Here is an 18,602-nt window from a genome sequence, read left to right as displayed (position 1 = left end):
CAGCATAATGTTACTAAAGTTAAAACCACCAAAACAAAAACAGTAACAAATATTGTCATGGCATTACAAAAGCAAAATTTAAAAAGTCTATGTTCATTAATATGTTTTATATGAAAAAAGTAAACCAGTAACACAGTACAATCTAAAGCTCTTTATAGGCTATCTTCTCCCATTTTCCTACCTGACCTCCTACACCTGCAAACCACGCACTGTGACTTCACACTTGAAGAAAACGGCACTTCATTGAATACAATTTCTTTGCTATTTATATGAACCTGTTATCAGAAAAAGAGACTCTGGATCAAAGGAACCGGGATTGTGCTGTATCCTGGGACCCACTGATATGATTTGAGGAGTTTTGGTGATTCCCACTGTAAATGTGGGACATCTGTGGCATGGGTTACATCCCATACTTAAAGCATAGTTCAATTCTGATTGTCTGTCCCTGGAAAGTAAATCTCCTCATACCGCACGTTCATTCACTCAGTAAAGCAGGTTCTCTGAAAAGAACAATTACACTGCTACCGGACTTGCACCAAACCACTGGGAAGGATGTTTTACAGAACGTGGCCAGAAAGCAGCACCCTGATTTGTAATGCAGTCTCTGTAGTGTTTTGCCAGATGCAAAATCTGTACTGTCTACAGATGCAAATGCACAAGCCTAAGCCTTCCTCTGGAAAAGTGTACAACTCCCAGCTGAATATCCATGGAAAAAGGCAGCAGTAACACATGCTTAAAATCAAAGTCAAATGTGCAAATTTAGACACACCGTTCTATCACATACCACTGACTGCAGAGAATTATAAATTTTTCCAGTCTATCCTAGGAGTCCCCAAAAATCAAGATTTTTTTCCCCACATTTTCTCTGCTGAAAAACTGTAAATCCATTATTTCCTAATAAGCGAATTGAACATTCTAAAGTTCAGAGGCACTCACAGCATCTTCTGAATTGATTAAGTACTTGGTATATTAGAGAGAGAAACTTTGCCACAGTTTTTCCCGACAGAGTCAGTCTTAGTATTATTAACCATGTGTACCCATGGAGAATAAAACGGTGCAGGTTTTTAAAGTATCATTTGAAGCACTTTAAAGTTTGTTACTTACTGAAGAACTATCACTGAAGTCATCCTTCTTTTCAGATTTTTGTTTTTTACTTTTCTTCTTTTCTTTCTTAGATTTTTTTGAATGCTTATCCTTTTTCTTTTTTTTCTGCACAGAATGTTCCTACAAGTAAATGTTTGTAAATGAGATTCAGTAAACCAAATCGCCCACACACAAGAGAAACAATCACAACTTACTTACCAAACCACACCGAGAAAGGTAAAACACACGGCTGGTCATAGCTACCTTTTACTTCTACTACCCTCTCTCTTCACCTTGGGGTGGAGGGGAGCGGGGGGAATATGCTATGCCTCACACCCATAACCAACTCCCCTCCCAGTAGTACCTTTTCACCGGAACTAAGGCACTACAACTCCACATAGAAGATCATCTTTATGTTTGTTTCAGCCAGATCTGTTTCCTCAGGAATGACTCCAACAATGCATGTGCCCTTTGTTGAAGTACCTGTACAAGTTTCTAAACTAATACTTAAGGATGTGATATTGGCTGGTTCCATTACAGCTTCTCCTGTGAATTACCACGCAGGGGCTTACTACCAAGTCTCAGGTCCTCCAGAATTCTTCCCTATTCTCATCTGGTAGTGCTTGCTCATCTGCATGTGGTAGAAATTAAGGCTGGAATTGAATGACTAGTTTTTTTTTCCTCTGAGCAAAAGATTATTTCCACTTAAACTAAGCTAATTTTGAAGCATAAGGAATTCAGAAACTGGGAGGTTTTCTGTAGCACCTTAAAGCCCTCACAGCTTCCTGTTCATACAGACATGCTGCAGAGCCAACAACACAATTCAATGACGTACAGTTGCATCACCTTTTCCAGTTGTTCCACCCGTTCATTCACATCAGGAAGCATCCACGTATCTTCACCTCGCAGATGTTTTTTCAGCTTGCGCCTCTCCTCCTTCTCATAATTAATTTTGGCCTAAGACAAACAGAGAAGAAAAATTACCAAATGGAGTTAATAGCATTAAGTACAGACACCTCTGTAAGCCATGTTGACACAATCACACACAGTTTTAAGGACCGTACTTGAGAATTTCTCCTTTCAGAGGACAGCAATAAAAATACTTTAGGATTATGTTTTAGCTGAGTTTCCCATTTAGCATATTATGCACGCTCCTTCCTCAAGCTACAGCTTTGCAGCTCCTCTAGCACTGATTTCCTCCTACCATCCTCAGTAAGTGAGGCAACGACATTCAACTTCCATTCTTATTTCAGTGAAATCTTCTCTTCTTACAGCCTTCGTGAACTGCATACAATATGTATATGATACAGTGGACTTACCTTCTGATTTTCTACTTCAAATAATTACCTGGGCAATTACACCACTGCCAAGCACAGCTCACTCTCTATTAATTTTAAAAGTAACCGCTAGCAAGTCTATCTTCATGCACATTCATCCTTAGAAGTATCTCAGCCAGGTGCAAAATTTGGATTGCAGAAGTGCAAGCTCTCAAGAAGCATAGAAGTACTGGCACTGTGGACTGCCAGACATTCTACCCCTTCTGGTTATGGAGAGAAAAACAGGAATATTTTTACTACTACTTCTGAAAAATTAATAATCACTGTAGCTTCAACTCCTGAAAAGGACTCCGGTAAACTATGTGAATAAAATAAGGACCTTTCCAGCCACTGAAGTTTCCATTGCATTCAACACAAGCCTGGTTTTCACAAACAAGTTCCCACAAACATAATTTACCATTATGAAAGCTGTTTATCCCAAAATGCAATCATCACACTTGATTAAGCAGGAAAAATTTTATATTATTACAACTCTACTTCTGCAGTGTTTTCAACTGCTTGAGATAAACCACGCAAGTTTTACAAAAGTCAAAGCAAAAGCTGAAAGTGAAATTTGGTTTTCTTCCTGAGTCTCAGAGTTTTACCAGACAGCCTTTGCAATGGTAAACCAGGAGACCGCACACAAGAAGAGTGACAATGTTACATCGTGGGAAGCGACTGTGTCCTTTCACACATTACAAAAGTATCAAACCATAAAATCATTCTCCAGACCCTTTTCTGTTTCCTCTTCAAGTCTTCCTCCTGAGCATCATTCACTGGTCTCCTTCCTGTATTTACTCCCCTGCCGCCCTCCAAGCCCATCTCTGCTTCACATTTCAGACATTTACTTTTTAATTTGGAGCTGCAGAGGTGGCCCCTTTCAATTAGCACTTTCATTTATTTTCCATTACTTCTTCACATTTGCTGTTTTTTTTTTCCTGTGTTTTAGGCTCTTACCCTCCTCTGTAATAAAAAAGTATATTTTAAATGAAATTACTATTTCCTTCATGTTGCAAAATTTACAAATATACCTTGAGTTAAATGAAGCTAATGTTACAAATAAGGTACAAAGGAAAATTTTATCCCTTTGATTAGATCTACAAATAAGAAAAAAAAACACAGGCAGTATTTATGCAAAGGAGATACGTGATCGTAATAAAAGTGGCTGATCATAGCTTTGGCTGAAGTGCACAAATCCATATTCAGGACACAGAACGACTTGAGGTCAGCACTAAGCTGCAGACCGCTGTCTCCCAAATTCTGGCTGGAACAGGCTTGCGCGAGATGAGTCTGTAGTGGCAATACCACCAGACTGCTAAAAAGAGGGAGGCACAACAGCAGCAGCCTAAAGTTGGTTCTTCTTACACCGAGATACTATAGAAGATTCGTAACAATATCCACACACAAAAGACAAAGCTGCCTGGTGATTTAGAAAGACTAAAAAAGATACATTTTCACCTGAATTACCAATTTAACACCCAGCTAGAAAGCCAGAAGCAACAACCTCTGATCCTTCCAATTGCTAAAAACTATTTATCTCCCTCTACCATCAAATTACAATATTTACTTTTATAGCTGGTGAATGTTTTCCCCTCACAGCACACCCCTAATTATTTAAAGTGTCACCAGGGAGGAGGGGATTTGTCTGCATTACTTTACTAGCTCCAAACGTCCTTCCTATTCCACTTGCCTTTTATAATCAATCACGCAGGGCTTACTAGCATCTGTCTATTTTTAATTCCTTTTCTACATTTTATAATAAAGTCCACTGTCAGCCTTATTCTATGCTACGAAGGCCAACTAATAGTTTCACAGCTCTCAATCCACAGCAGTTCAAGCCTTCACTTCAAATGAAAGTTCATTAATACAATTTACCCTTTTGCCTTTATAGACGAGCACTTAACATTTGGTACATTTTAGGTTGCCACCGCAACAACATTGCTAAGCTTCCTCCTGGGGGCTGGAACTAGATGATCTTTAAGGCCCCTTCCAACCCAAACCATTTTATGATTCTCCATAAATAGAGGATGTCTCATTTCTGAAATAACTCTGCTGCCAAGTAATGTATTAATTCCGCAAGTGGCAGAGCGCACCAAACACAGAGGACCACTAAAAGCAACTAGCTAGCAAGAAGGGCGAGCATCATACTTCATTACATATTTCTGCAGTACCCTAATAAAGTTGCTCGGTCCCATTTGCAGCAGGCACAAGGTGAAGTCTAATGCTGGCAAAGCTCTCTGCGAGGGCTGTCGGTGTCATATAAGCAATCACTTTGAGCACTAGGTTAGTACTGCTTGCCAAGGCAGCACAACAAACTCTGCAGCCTTTACCACATGCAGGCCAAAGGATCTTGGATTTCACAGTCCCATCTGAGAGAGGAAGGAAACCAAGTTCAGGGAAATTGCTTTCTAGTTTTCATTACAGAGCTGAGGCAGGTCATGAGTCCCGGCCCGCCAGGCTGCTAACCACAGTAATCGCTGCGTGAAGTAAAAAACTCATTCTCAACAGCCTGTAATGCACAAAACACCGAAAGCTGCAAACATTACAGCATGTCACTCCAGGAGGCAGCAGAAAGGCTCAAACGCACTGCCAGTGGGCAAAGTCTGTAGGGCACCCAGTAATGAGAGGTTGCTACAGGACAGTACCTCACAGATGTCCAGAAGTGGGCACGCCTCACCTAGGGCTCACTCCCTCTCCAGCACGCCAAAACCCTGACCACCAACACCCTTTCCTGACTCTGTTCACCATTTCAGCTCTCACCAAGGCCACTGAAAGCTCTCCACACCACAACAGAGACTACGCAGTTTCCCTTCTTTAAGTGGGCACGAACCTTCTTTCGTGGACAACCTCTGGCATTTCAGGGTAAGATGATAAACATCACCACAGAACAGTCAACTTCATTCAAAACGAGGGAAAAAAATCACTTTTCTTCCAAGTAACAATCAGAAGAAGTTCCGCAGCACACCACTAGATCAATGCAGCATGACAGAGACAAGCGACAAGGAAACCAAGCTGCTCTCACGGCCAGCTGCCATGGAAGGGCAGGGCTCCACTCCCGCACCTCCTCCACGCTCCCACCCTGAACGTTCCCACTATTTTCCCTCCATTTCCCTGCCTGTTGCTGTACTCTGGCCTCAGGGGGAAGCCACTTCGAGAACTACCCCGGCAGAAAATGCACCCCACCAAGAGCAGGGTACAGCTTCGTGCACAAGCTTCCAAGATGGCCCTCGGGCAAGGTCTTGAAGGCTACCAGTTTCCCTGCAAATAAGAAGAAAAAGGATGGGCACTTGGGGTCCTGGGAGAAAGGAGCGTGGAAAAACTCCTTTTGGCAACAGCTTTCTGTTAGGCAAGTTCAAAAGAGAAAACACCTAGCCTAGTCCTTAAGATATTAAAACAAGGCACCCAAAATCTAAACACTGAGCCTTAATTTCTAATTTCAGAACTATCTCCTGTCCTACCACACAACTCGTCCCATCCATTTGCCACTTCTGATATTAAGCTGTCAGAAAGGTCGCTGTGGCCGGTGTTGCTCTCCCAACTTGCACCACAACAAAGCTCAGGGCTGGAAAGGCCTGGTTACGTGAGCGCACATCTCCAGGGAGCCTGAGCATACCCCTTTCCTACTGCCCCAATGCTCCTACACCAGTTCTCCGGCTGAACACGCCGATTTTCATGAACACTTACTGCTTTTCCTACCCTCAATATTCTGATGAACCTTCCACCCGTGAAGCTTTACCAAGGAGGACATGCAAAAGGGCTCAGCTTCCACCCCAAGCTGCCACAGCAGAGCTGTGCCAGGCTGCTGGTAACCTCCACCTGCTCCAGCCGTGCCAGCTGGACACATCACTGCTCTCTGCCATCTCCACCTGCCAAAGGGTGCACAAGGCAGATCACTGGTAAGATTTAAAACATTCAAGCTCCTCGTGATCGGCAACAATTACAGAACAGAGTTTAAAGAAGAGGCTAGAGAACTCACAGCCAAGAGCACCCTAAAGGAAGGACTCGCAGAGCCTGACAGCGAAGGCAGCAGCAGGGCTCTGAGTAACCTGGCTGTTCGACCAGAGGCACTGCTTGCAAAAATGCGTATCAAAGTGGTTTATAAGCAGTCTGAAAGCCTTCTGTGAAAAGGCAGTATTCCCTTCTCACTGCCGTTACTCCTCTAATTTTAGTCAAAAATGTGGGTGCAGTACCACTGACACGCTAATTCCCTTTGGAAGAGTGTCAGGGATGTAACGCTCCATCACGGACTTAGAGGGCAAGAGCAAGAAAGGGGAGCTCAGTGTTACTGCACAGAAGCAGCTTCCAACAAATAATACCTTTATAACCTGGAACGGTGAGATGCTTTCCTATTAATTTCCATCTTACAAGAAGCTCCTGTAATTTTCTGTTAAGAACTGAAGTGTCGGCTGCTGCCAAAGCGTTCCACCACCTCTGCAAATCCTAGTCATCGCAACAACCCAGCAGCTCTTCTGAGGAAATACCTAACCATACCTTAGGAGAACATGCTGATTTCACGGCTTATCTGGAGGTCAAAGACAGTGCATTACTGCTACTTTTTTATTATTTATTTAGGCTGTATTTTCAAAGAAAATAAATAAAAAATGTAAAATACAAATAAATGTAGAATTCTGAGTCAAAAGCAAATGCATTCCTAATTATATTGGATTACATATCTCAAAATTTCTTCAGAAATCTAAAGGAGTAAAACTAAAACACACCATTTCTTGTTTGTGCCACAAACCTGTTTCAAAGAATCACTTCATTTATATTGTTTCATGAACATCTTATTTGTTTAAAATACTGAGTTCTCATTTACTTACACGTCTTTTTTTTTTTAATCCCTCTGTATTGCTACCAAGAGAAACTCGCAATCTCTCAACCATCCCTAATGATTAAAAGACAATTTCTGCATAAGCAATGGCCAAATCACATCAGCCTCAGAGACCAATGAGTGAAAGACTCAAGGTCCAACTCACAGAGCTGTAACGCTGAAAAACAAAAATACACATGGTAGCACAGATTCAGGGACTAATTCAAAATTGAATTACTGCCAGTATTTACAAAAAAAAAAATGTATTCACATCTAGAAAAAGTACACATCCCTGCACTTACCCAAACATCTATCAAATTATCTTCTCCTTCTAAACTCGCAAACTGAAACAGTAGTATCATGAACATATCATACTCATCAAAACAAGATGCTATTTCTGGAGCTTGATAACAATTTGCATGTCAACACTTAATTATTTGATTACTGATCATTATCCATAAACATTACCAGCTGCTGGGGTTTGAGAAATGCAGTTGGGAGGACAGACTACACAAATAAAAGATACATTTCCAAAATTTAAAAGAGAAATCTCAATCAATGGGTTGGTTTGATTTGCAAAAGAAGTAGGATAAAATCAAAACCAGTAAAACCAGGAAAATGTAATTAAAAAAAAAAAAGTCAGCAAGAAGCAACTTCTTCTGTCCAGTTTGTTTTAAAAATAAAAGGTAATAAATCAATTCTACAACTGTTTCAAAATTTGCAATATATTTAATCTCTTGACTTTTGTGGATGTGCAATTTGCAAATAGAAAAGGGTGAGCTGATCCCAGCGTCTTCTTGTGAGCTCAGTGCTTTTGGCAGAATTGCTTCTGAAGATACAGCAGAGTTCCCTTGGACTCCTCACTGTCCTAGCTATCAAGAAACAGATGGTATTGGTGACCAGAGTCAGAGGTTTCCTTTTCTTCATTGCCCCAACTACATTCTCTATAGAACAGAAGACAGACTAAAATTTTTCAATATTTTATAATCACAAGCTGAGTAATTATATTTATAATAAGTAAATTTATATTTACAAATACAGGTTATATTTTATAATTAAGGTGAGTCAGTTCAACACCTTGTCCTTCAGAAACGGAACTGAAGTGTTTATGTTCATGTCCATAAACCTCTAAGACTATTAGGAGCGAACACTCAAAGACATATGCAGCTTCCAAGTTACCTCTCCCAAAACAAACAGCAGGAGCTTCCAAGACTGCAACCACCAAATAAATGCCCTGAGAACATGAGCCACAAGCTGAAAGTCACTGCTATACTACCATCCTGACACAAAGAGCTCCAAACCTCCACTGGGCCTCCTGCTCCTTTTTTTAAGCCACGCATACTGCAGTAAGTCTGTCAAACTAAGCCCATCTCTTTCTTGCCTTCACGAGCAAGAAGGTCAAAGCTCACAAAGATGAAGTCTTGCAGTAGTTTCCTCCCAATTCTGTTCTGCTCCTACAGCAACATGCAGTCTGACCATAATCAGATTAATCTAAGTAAAGCAGAGAAAGTCAACACATTTAAAATATTAGTCAGTGCTCACTTGTCAATATTATCAATTATGTACACATTAATCAACAGACTAACATCTTTAGGAGTTCACAAAAGCAGAAATACTTTGTTTTCTACAAATAAGGACTGTTTACCTTCCCCAATAAGGAAAACCAAACCACCTATTTGTCATTTGCAATTTTTCCTGCCTAAAACTTCAGGCAGAGTACCACTGAGTTGTTTTAATTTGTCTCTCTCCTGCTGTCTTCTTTTCTGAGCGGACAGTGAAAAGAAAAGAAAAAAAAAACTAAACTGCTTTTAACATCATTCAAAAGAGAGTTTATTAAGGAAGTTCAAAGAAAAAATTGAGTTCAAACTCCACTGAGTATTGGCTATTGCTAGATGTAATGTGTAATGATTTCCTTTGTTCTCCGTTCCTAATAATCTCTACCACTTGAATAGCTTTTGAATGAGCAATGATACAGCATCTTTACAGATCAATATTTCTTCCCAGTTATTACTTTTGAGTGATAAAAATTAATTGTGAGCACTGTTGTATACAGTAAATTAGAGTTGCCTTCCTCGCACATACTGCCTTACTCTCACCTACATTTAGGAAGTAGAGAGATGAAATTCGATCAGTCAACGCTATCTTGAAATATCCTTCCAGAACACAAGTCCTATGAGGAGCGGCTGAGGGAACCGGAATTTAGTCTGGAGAAGAGGAGGCTCAGGGGAGACCTCATTGCTCTCTGCAGCTACCTGAAAGGACTAGGTGTGGGGAGCTGGGGGTCGGCCTCTTCTCACAGAAAACTAGTGACAGGACTAGAGGGAATGGCCTCAAGTTGTGCCAGGGGAGGTTCAGGTTGGAAATGAGGAGACATTTCTTCTCAGAAAGAGCAGTCAGGCATTGGGACGGGTTGCCCAGGGAGGTGGTGGAGTCACCGTCCCTGGGGGTGTTCAAGGAAAGGTTGGACATGGTGCTTAGGGACGTGGTTTAGTGGGTGACAGTGGTGGTAGGGGGATGGCTAGACCAGATGATCTTGGAGGTCTTTTCCAACCTTAACGAGTCTATGATTCTATCACATCCTTCTGCAATTATTTGCTGTATATTTTTTGTTAATAAAAGGCAAGAGTATTTCCTCCACTGGTCGTGATTTAGAACACAAGATTAATACCTCAAGTGGTACAGAAAGAGAGAAGTAGAATTTGTGCATTTGGTTTTATTTAGCACTGCAAAAAAAGTTGTGGGTACTTTTTTTTTTTTTTTTTTTAATATTTCCACCTAGGAATAAAACATATTCATGGCATTTTAAAAACAAGCTGAATAATATAACGATACTGTTTCTTGGTCAAATTGAAGGAAAAAAATAATGAAATTCAACATAGCATATCTTGTAATATAGCACAACTTACTGGTAAGAAAAGAAAAATAAATTCAGATTTTGTTCCAACCTAAAACCTCAAAATCAGATTTTCTATTATTCTCCAGCAAGGCTGATGAGCAGCATCTAAAAGCTAGAGGAACGTGTCAACACTTAGAGTTAGGACCCATGAAGCTACATTACCATCAAAGACCTCTTGAGTCATATCCCAAAAGCAAGAATCACAGCCATTACAGCCAAAATATCATGCTTTCTAGCACCAGCTCAGCCTCCGCCAAAGCCACCTCCGTCCCGTTCCCCCCTGCATCCCCTGCATGAGTAAAAGCCCTCATCACCAGCTTCAGCTTTTTCTCCATGGGAGCAGCTTTAGTTTCACTGCTGTTGTGTTTCACTACTGCAACCAAACCTTTCTCAGCTTTACTACGTCTCCCAGAATTTAGAGTTAGTTTAGTGATGACAGGTTAAATTTTTCCGCAGATCGCAGCATATTTAATATCACCATCCAGTTACCAAAAAAACATCACATAAATGTTTAATGCTGTATCTCTTACTTAAAGTCAACAGTATTTTAGAGATATTTAGAAGACGTAAAAGGCCATCCACAGACATTTGGAAAGACTAAGTTATGTCAAAATTTTTAAACAACACCCTCACAGAACAAGAACACTTCTATTTCACATTACACTGCTGATGCAAGTAGAAGCAAAGGAAAAAAAAAAAGAGAAAAATTATTATTTGATATTGATAAACTACTCTAACAACGCCTGACAGTGTAAAATGTTTCTACAAAGCGAGCTGCACATTCCCAAACAGCTTGCTGTATGAGAAGGGGTAAAGCAGGATGATGGTACCCTACTTAAGTTTCACTTTCTTTAAGAATATTTTGTGGACATCCAAGAGTTTGAACTGGGCAAGGGAGCACTCCTAACACTATTATTACACAGCGATTTAAACAGAGCAGAAAGTGCAAGATAGATATTAATAACACACACACACAAAAAAAAAAAATCAGCAGTAAAATATGATTTATTGCTAAGTGAAAGGCCATTCCCTCCAGCTGCTGGTAAGAAGAGGGGAACATACAGGGCAGCATTGTCCCAGACCTGTGCAGTCACAGAAGGGAAGCCCCGCTGCTTAGGAACAGCTCCCTGTGGACTCGGGGAGACACCCACGTTACCTAAAGCCCCCTCTCTGCCTTCTGCTTTGAGAAATGGGAAAAGACATCAGCACCAGGCCAGTCAGGCCACCTCGCCGCTGCTCCAGAAACAGCTTTGTCCGGTCGGGTTTGTCTGCTGCTGACTTCAGCCTTCCTTCTCTCCCAAGCCTGTCATCACCACCTCCTCACACTCCTCCCGTGCCCTGCCCTCCCCTTACATTTAGCTTTCTGCGTAGTTATCCCCCACTCCCTAGACTTCCTAAAGAGCCACGTTTTTGTACTAGTGTGTGATTTACAATTTTACCGCTTGCTCTGCCTACGAGTCACAAAACAAGGATCGGCAGCCAAACGTTTTGCTGGCAGACCTTGAATAAAACACACGGGGATCAGGACAGGCCACCAGGTCAGGGCAACTCCAGCAAAGCACCCGTGAGAGGGCTGCTGCAGCTGGGAGGCCCAGCAGGAGCCCTCCTGCCCCCCAAGGCCTTCCTGCCCTGCTCCTTCTGCCCGAGCTGTGGCTGCAGCGTGGCTGCCATGGCACAGCCCCGGCCCCTCGGCAAGGGCCGAGCTGCTGCCCCGTGTCTCAGGGGAAGGAAGGGCTGAGAGCCGGGGCAGATTAGCCCGGAGGAAAGAAGGCTGGGGGGATCTCATGAAACCACACAAACACCCGAGCAGAAGGCGTAAAGCATGCAGAGGCGGGCTCTCGGCGGCGCCTTACGGCCAGCCCGGCCCCACCACCCAGCACAACCCCCATGAAATCACTCGGCGGCCAGCCCTTGCCCGTCCCCCGCTCCCCCCGGGCTCCCCCCGGGCTCCTCCACCCACCCCCAGCCCGGGGCCGAAGGGCTGGAGGCTCCCCCCGGGGCCGGGCCGCCCACCTCCGCCAGCAGCTCCTCCCGCTGCCGCCGCCGCTGCTCCCTGAGCGCCGCCAGGCTCGCCTCGCTCTGCCAGCCCGACGCCATTTCGGGCCTCCGCGGAGCCGGGCCGGGCGGGAGGCGGGCACTGTGCGGCGGAACGGGAACCGGGCAACGGCGGGGCCCCGCCCGGCGATGGAGCGAGCAGCGCCCCGCACGGGTCGGCCCCGGGCACGCAGCGCAGCGCCTGAGCCCCGCGGCGGGGTTGGGAGCACGGGAGCTGCAGGGGTCGGGTCCTGGACCCCGCCGGCCTTCAGCCGCGGCACCTTCAGGCTCGGGGTGGTTTTCCCCGGGGTTTTACACGGCTGGGGAGCTGAGCTTCGCCACCATCGCTCTCTCACTCCTCCATCGATAGGAACGGGGAGAAAATACAATGAAAAGAGCTAAAGGGCTGAGATAAGGACAGGGAGATCTCTCAATCAGTATCATCACAGGCAAAACAGACTCAGAATAGGGAGATTAATAAAATTTATTACCTATTAATAACAAGCTAGAGCAGTCAGAACTCAAACCACCTTCCCCTCATCCAACTTCTTCTACCTCCTCCCCCCAAGTGGCACAGGGCAATGGGGGCTGCGGTCAGTCCCTGACGCTTCGTCTCCGCCACCCCTTCACGGTCCCTCCCTGCCCCTGCTCCCCGTGGGGTCCCTCCCACGGGATGCCGTCCTGCCCGAACTGAGCCTGGGGGGCTGCCCACAGGCCGCAGCTCTTCCAGAACTGCTCCCACACGGCTCCGTACCACGGGGTCCATCCCCCAGGAGCAAACTGCTCCAGCACGGGTCCCCCACGGGCGGCAGCTCCCCCCAGACCCCCTGCTCCTGCGTGGGCTCCTCTCCACGGGCTGCAGCTCCGGCCCGGGGCCTGCTCCTGCGGGGGCTCTCCATGGGCCGCAGCCTCCTCCAGGCCACATCCACCTGCTCCACGTGGGCTCCTCCACGGGCTGCAGCGTGGAGATCTGCTCCGTGTGGGACCCGTGGGCTGCAGGGGGACAGCCTGCTCCACCAGGGGCCTCTCCACGGGCCGCAGGGGAACTTGTGCTGCGTGCCTGGAGCACCTCCTGCCCTCCTGCTGCACTCACCTTGGGGGCTGCAGGGCTGCTTCTCTCTCAGCTCTCACCCCTCTCTCCCAGCTGCTGTAGCACAGCAGATTTCCCCTTCCTTCAATCTGCTCTCCCAGAGGCCCAACCAGCATCGCTCATGGTTCATGGAGCCGTCTGGAGCTGGCTCTGATCTGACCTGGGCCAGTTCCTGGGCTTTTCTCACAGAGGCCACCCCTGCAGTCCCCCTACTACCAAAACCTTGCCACATAAGCCCAATACAGTATTATACCAGAGAAAGGTCCCAGCAAACAGCACATCATAGCACACGTAACTCAGCGAGTGCCTGTGCTGCTTGGCTCACTGGACCATGAGCATGGAGCATGGAAATACTGAACTGCAGACTGAATGTTGGCCTCCCTGCTGGGCCAAAATAGCTTCACGTCAGCCCTGGTACCCTCATCTGGACCAGGGTTCGTAAGAACTGAACAAGGGGAAACCACGGCCTGACTGACTCTCATGTGCCCCCGTGCTACCCAGTTCTTGGTGCTCCAGATTGCCGCCACAGCCCTGCACAAGGGCCTGGTGGTTCAGAGCCCCTGGGCTAGCATTTGGCTTCAGTACCTGGCAGGTTGGCAGCTGCTTGCAATGTGCCTGTATGAGAGAGGGAAATTAAAAAAGGCACTTACAAGTTGCAGTTGGCCAACAGTATTTGACAGGGCTGGTATATCTCAGGTGAAACAAACATGCATCCAAGACATAATTTCTTTGGGATGAGATCAGAGTATTATTAATGTGTGTCTGACACCAAATGCGTTCACAGTTGCCAAATAATAACGTTATTTAGGTAAAGGTCTGAGCAAAGCATTTGGGTAATTTGTTAGCTATTTGCATTGGACAATATGTTTTCAAAGTGATAACAGTAATTTAATCATCATCTTTGCGGTGGTATTAAATGCATAAATTGCATTTGCATCTTTATGCTGTGTTTGATTTATGCTGTGACAGCTGACAACATCTCAAGAAAAACTGTCATAGATCACCCCTAGGTAGAGAATGATAACTGATAGAGCTTCATAAGCATTGTTTGGCAAAGTGGTACAAGAACCCCCTCTGGGGAGCCACTTACAAAGGAAACAGATGGATACAAAAGACATTCCAGCAGGATTGGCAAATGCCATGCTCAGTCCATAGCTATCTGCAGCCAAGTACACTGGTTGCAAGAGGAGAAGCAAGGAAAGTGTATGTTTGGCTCAGTAAGGAAAGCCTCTTCTTTGACCGTGATGTGCTCTTTTTACAGCCAAACTGATTTCTCTCCCTCGCAGCTCCAGGCAATCCCAGAGCAGGTCAGGTGGGTGCTCCATAATTCACTCCACGCAGTCAGACATATTTACCAAATAGATTTATATTGAAGCTAAACAGCAAATTGATAGCCCATGAGTTGATCTGACTAGTTTTGACTGAATCAGTTTAGGAGGTACTTGGAAGAGCTGCAGGAGAAAAGAAAGCCTGGTAACTGACAGAAATGTGGTTAGCAACAGTTGTGGACTATTTCTTCTTCCAGGAGCAATAGTGAGAGCAGGGAATGGGTGTTCTACAGTAGAAGGTCACAGACAAAGAGAACTAAAAGCAATGCGTGAGCTTTTGCAGTATTTGTTGTTATTCTTGATACCCCTAATCCTCCACATCATTAATAAAGCAGCACTGTAACTTTTCATTTAAATCCAAGTTTCCCCTACTCCCAATTTTAGAAGAGAAACTATGATACAAAGGCACTCAGGAATCTCAAAATCTGAAGAACAATTAAAGATATTTCACAAATGTGATCATTCTGCTGTTGGTTTGTTTGAGAGACGACTTTAATTCTGAGGTCAGACATTAGGAAAAGGATAACATAATATAATCTCATTTCCTCTCCTCATCCAAGGAAAGGTTTTTTTTCAGAGGAAGCAAGCGAAAAATGAAACTTCAGTCTGATTTCTTTCAAGATATTACTGTCTGAGGACTTCTCACACATTCAGAAATCTCCATGTCTTGGTACATCACTTCTAATGGTCAGCAGGGCACCTCTGCTCAGTCATCTCATTCCCACTGCCAAAATAAACTGCACGCTAATAAAACAATAAAGTTGTGGAGATACTGGTCTTTGCTGAACTCCTACAGGGAGGTGCTGACCTTGCAGAGTGAATTATTTCCTATTTAATGGCGCGTTTTACACTTTCCCTGAAAAAAGCTGATGACTCTTCAACTGACCTGCTTTATAAACCTTCATACTCCCAACTTTCACTGCTTGCCTTCAGTGCTCTGATATTTTATTTTGATATGAAAAAGGCTGAAAAAATCCTCTCTGCTCAGTGCGCTCCTGTACAGTTTCCTTTAAGTGAAAGGCAGTGGCTCAATAGGGAAAAGAGGCTCTTTACTTTGAGAATATGGATTTTTTTTTCTGCAGTGTTAAAGAAACTGCAAGCACATGGGTAAATCTAGCTTACAGTTAGAGAGAATTTCTTACCTTAATTTTAACAAAACATTTTGAAGTGTTCATATTAAAGAAGCACAGCATTCAGTAGGATGCTGGGTAGAGGACAGAGGGAGTACACCTTAGTCAAAATGGTCTGAGTTTCAGTTAATTCTCATTCTGCTCATTTTTTAAACCATCTGGTTGCCACTGGTACTGCTGAGCAGTCATTTAGATTTGATTCTGAAGGATCACATAGACCAGGATGGGAATTTTCAATGGTTTGTCTAATAAAAGTGGCAGTTCCTTGAGAAATTATAGGGAAAAAAAAAAGACACGATTATGGGAAAATGTGTATTTCTTTTATAGAAATTTCATGATGTCTCCTCAGCAGAAAATTAAAGTTACTGTGTCTAAATTCAGTGTCATAAAATGATAGAACACCTTGCCCAAAAATCAATGCAATGCAGCAGCCATGCCTGGGTTATTAGTTGCTTATGCCTGAATTGTGCAGTGACGTCCCAAATCGAAAACCAAGACGACTTTCTACTGTCCATCAAAAAGAGTGTTCTGGGCAGCAGCAAAAGAGCCCTGCGACACTGAGGATCCTGACAGCCTGCTTCAGGAATAGGAGCTGGGTTTACAACGAAAATGAAGGAGACTGGTGAATCAAAGAATGATTCACCCTTTGTTCCATATTCAATAGCAAACCATGCGGGGTCTGCCCCTAAGCAGCAGTTACTTTGTTAATTTGCTCAGCTACGTTGAAAACAAGTGATCTCTTCAAATATAGTTCAGCAGACCGGGGGTGAGGTTTACAAACACATCCCCTTTCTCTCTCCCCACCCCACCTTCACGACTGTAATAATGAGATTTGTTCATCTGGCAGATTCTCTAGTGACACCTACTAGCTAATAAATGTTTTGTGAGGAAGCTGTATCAGTTCAAATTGCATTGTTACACATGCAAAATGATAACATGTTCAGTTCATTTCTTGCTTTTTTTTTTTAATCTTTAGAGACTTTGAAAACAAAGGCTATTATCAGTTGGCAAGCACAGAGCAGTGATAACAACTGTCCTGTCCTTTCTTTATTGAGTCTGATAACACATCTTCTTAAAAATCATTTATTTGAAGGAAATGGAGAAGCCTTTTCTATGCCTGCTCAACTTGGAGAGGTCCAGCAGTGCACATGACAGGGAGCTTCAAGACAGCTACTTCCAAAACAAGACATACATACTGTCTCAGACCACCTGGCTGGGGCAGAAATGAAAGCCTTGGTGCTTTGGGCTTTCAGACCAATGCAACAACTCAAACAACCTTAAGCGGAGCTTCAGTGCAGTGCAATGGGTTTGTCTGTTCTGTTTTTAAAGTGAGATTTAAGTATATCTTTGCTTTCTAAAGCCAGGCCAGTTGCATAAGGCAGCTTGTAGCCCCGTCCCCCAGGCACTTGTATCAGGCTGATAGTTACAAGAGCAAGAACACCTTAAGCTGGTATTACAGACACCCTGTACTGAGAAATCACAGCCTTTGGCTGCTCCTGCTGTTTCCTTATCATCAGCCACCTTCCAGAGACCTTGGGGCTGTCTGCCCTTTTCTCCTGCAGTGCTTTTCCTCATTCCAATGCACACTCATGTGGCCAGCACCCAGCAAAGAAAAGGAAGCTGCTGCCACGCTCCTGGCTGGACTCAGGGTGTAGAACATTTATTGTAGGAAAGTCTCCTCCTTTCATTGCAATAAAGAATCAGAAAACAGGTGGGGATTAGGGAATGTCTTTCTCTAATGAGATGGTGAACACTCCTGCAAAAAATACCGAGACCAGTGAGGTCGTGCTCCATGGAAAGGGCTCCGAGTACTACAGCACCATAACGAAAATTGTAAAGAGAATTTGACTGCCACCGAGAGTGCCTGTAATTGTCTCTTTTGGCAGCTACTTGAACAATTTGCTTCTCTTCAATTTTCACCCCACAATTCCTGAAATTGCTTTTCATTTTTCTTTATTTTACAGTACTGTGTTAAGAGGGAAGGGTAATTTCATACCCAACCCTTGCCTCAGCCCTTGACCCAGAAATGGCTGTATATATCGAGTAATTCCTCTAACTCAAAGCATATGGGTAAACTTCGTGATCAGCATTGCTTCATTAAAAGGAATGGATGTGAATGCGTTGCACTGCAGATCACTTTCTAATTTACATCCTTGCCACATACAGCCTGAGACCCAAGTGCACAATAAGTAAGCATGTCTTTTTACTATCTTCTTCATAGCATTGCCTCAGAAAGATGGGTTAAAGATCTTTTATAGTAAAAACAAGAAACAAAATTCAAGCCCATTTTTTAAAACATGCCTCCTGTACCCTGACACAAGAACTATTCATGCAAAGAAAGGTTCGGCTTTAATGAACAGTATGGTAAATCACTGCTTTTGCTGAACGTGTTTGCAATGCAGAATAAGGTGACATGGGCTAGAGATATCTTAATATGCAACTCATCTCTTTTCATTTAATCTTCATTGAATGCAGACAATGTGATGCTCTGACTCCCTTAGAAATCTTGTTTCTCCATTGTGGGCTTAGGTTAATCTGGATGAGAAGGAGACCGTGTTACTTTGTGAGGAAGCAGAGGGAAAAATACTGCATTGAAGTTTTCCACTGGTCTGCATAAGCATGAAACCAAGTAAAGTCCAGGGACAGGACTCACATTCCTCTCAGAATTTGAGTACCAACAGAAGTGCTGGCTGCACTTAGCCAGAAAATAGGGACCATTTCCTTTCTGACAGGAACATCACAAGGTGACCAGGCTTTCTGTGACCTCCACCTTGGACGTTTGTACTAGGCACTGCCTTTAGGTCTACAGGTAATGTTACAAGTTGCAGGTGACAGCCCTCTCTTGCCAGTGCCGTAGAAGTTCTTGAACCAAACTGCCTTCCACAACCAGATGCCTTTTAATGTGTCATCTAAGG

General features: G+C 43.9%; 1 protein-coding gene across 1 annotated transcript in view; it reads right to left on the bottom strand.

Moving 5' to 3' along the window:
- CWF19L2 (CWF19 like cell cycle control factor 2) overlaps window positions 1-12,276 on the bottom strand; it is a 69,733-nt gene extending 57,457 nt beyond the window's left edge. The window contains exons 1-3 of the mRNA XM_083849938.1: window positions 12,119-12,276; window positions 1,930-2,040; window positions 1,105-1,224 (exon numbers count right to left, since the gene is read on the bottom strand). Coding sequence (XP_083706064.1) covers window positions 1,105-1,224; window positions 1,930-2,040; window positions 12,119-12,202 — 315 coding nt within the window. The 5' untranslated portion in view covers window positions 12,203-12,276. The remainder of the gene's footprint in view (window positions 1-1,104; window positions 1,225-1,929; window positions 2,041-12,118) is intronic.
- Window positions 12,277-18,602: the final 6,326 nt, after the last annotated feature.

This window comes from Anser anser, assembly GCF_964211835.1.
Source record: "Anser anser genome assembly, chromosome: 1".
Taxonomy (NCBI): Eukaryota; Metazoa; Chordata; class Aves; order Anseriformes; family Anatidae; genus Anser; species Anser anser.
The sequence above is the reverse complement of the archived record's forward strand: the minus strand, read 5'-3'. Positions and strand labels throughout refer to the sequence as shown.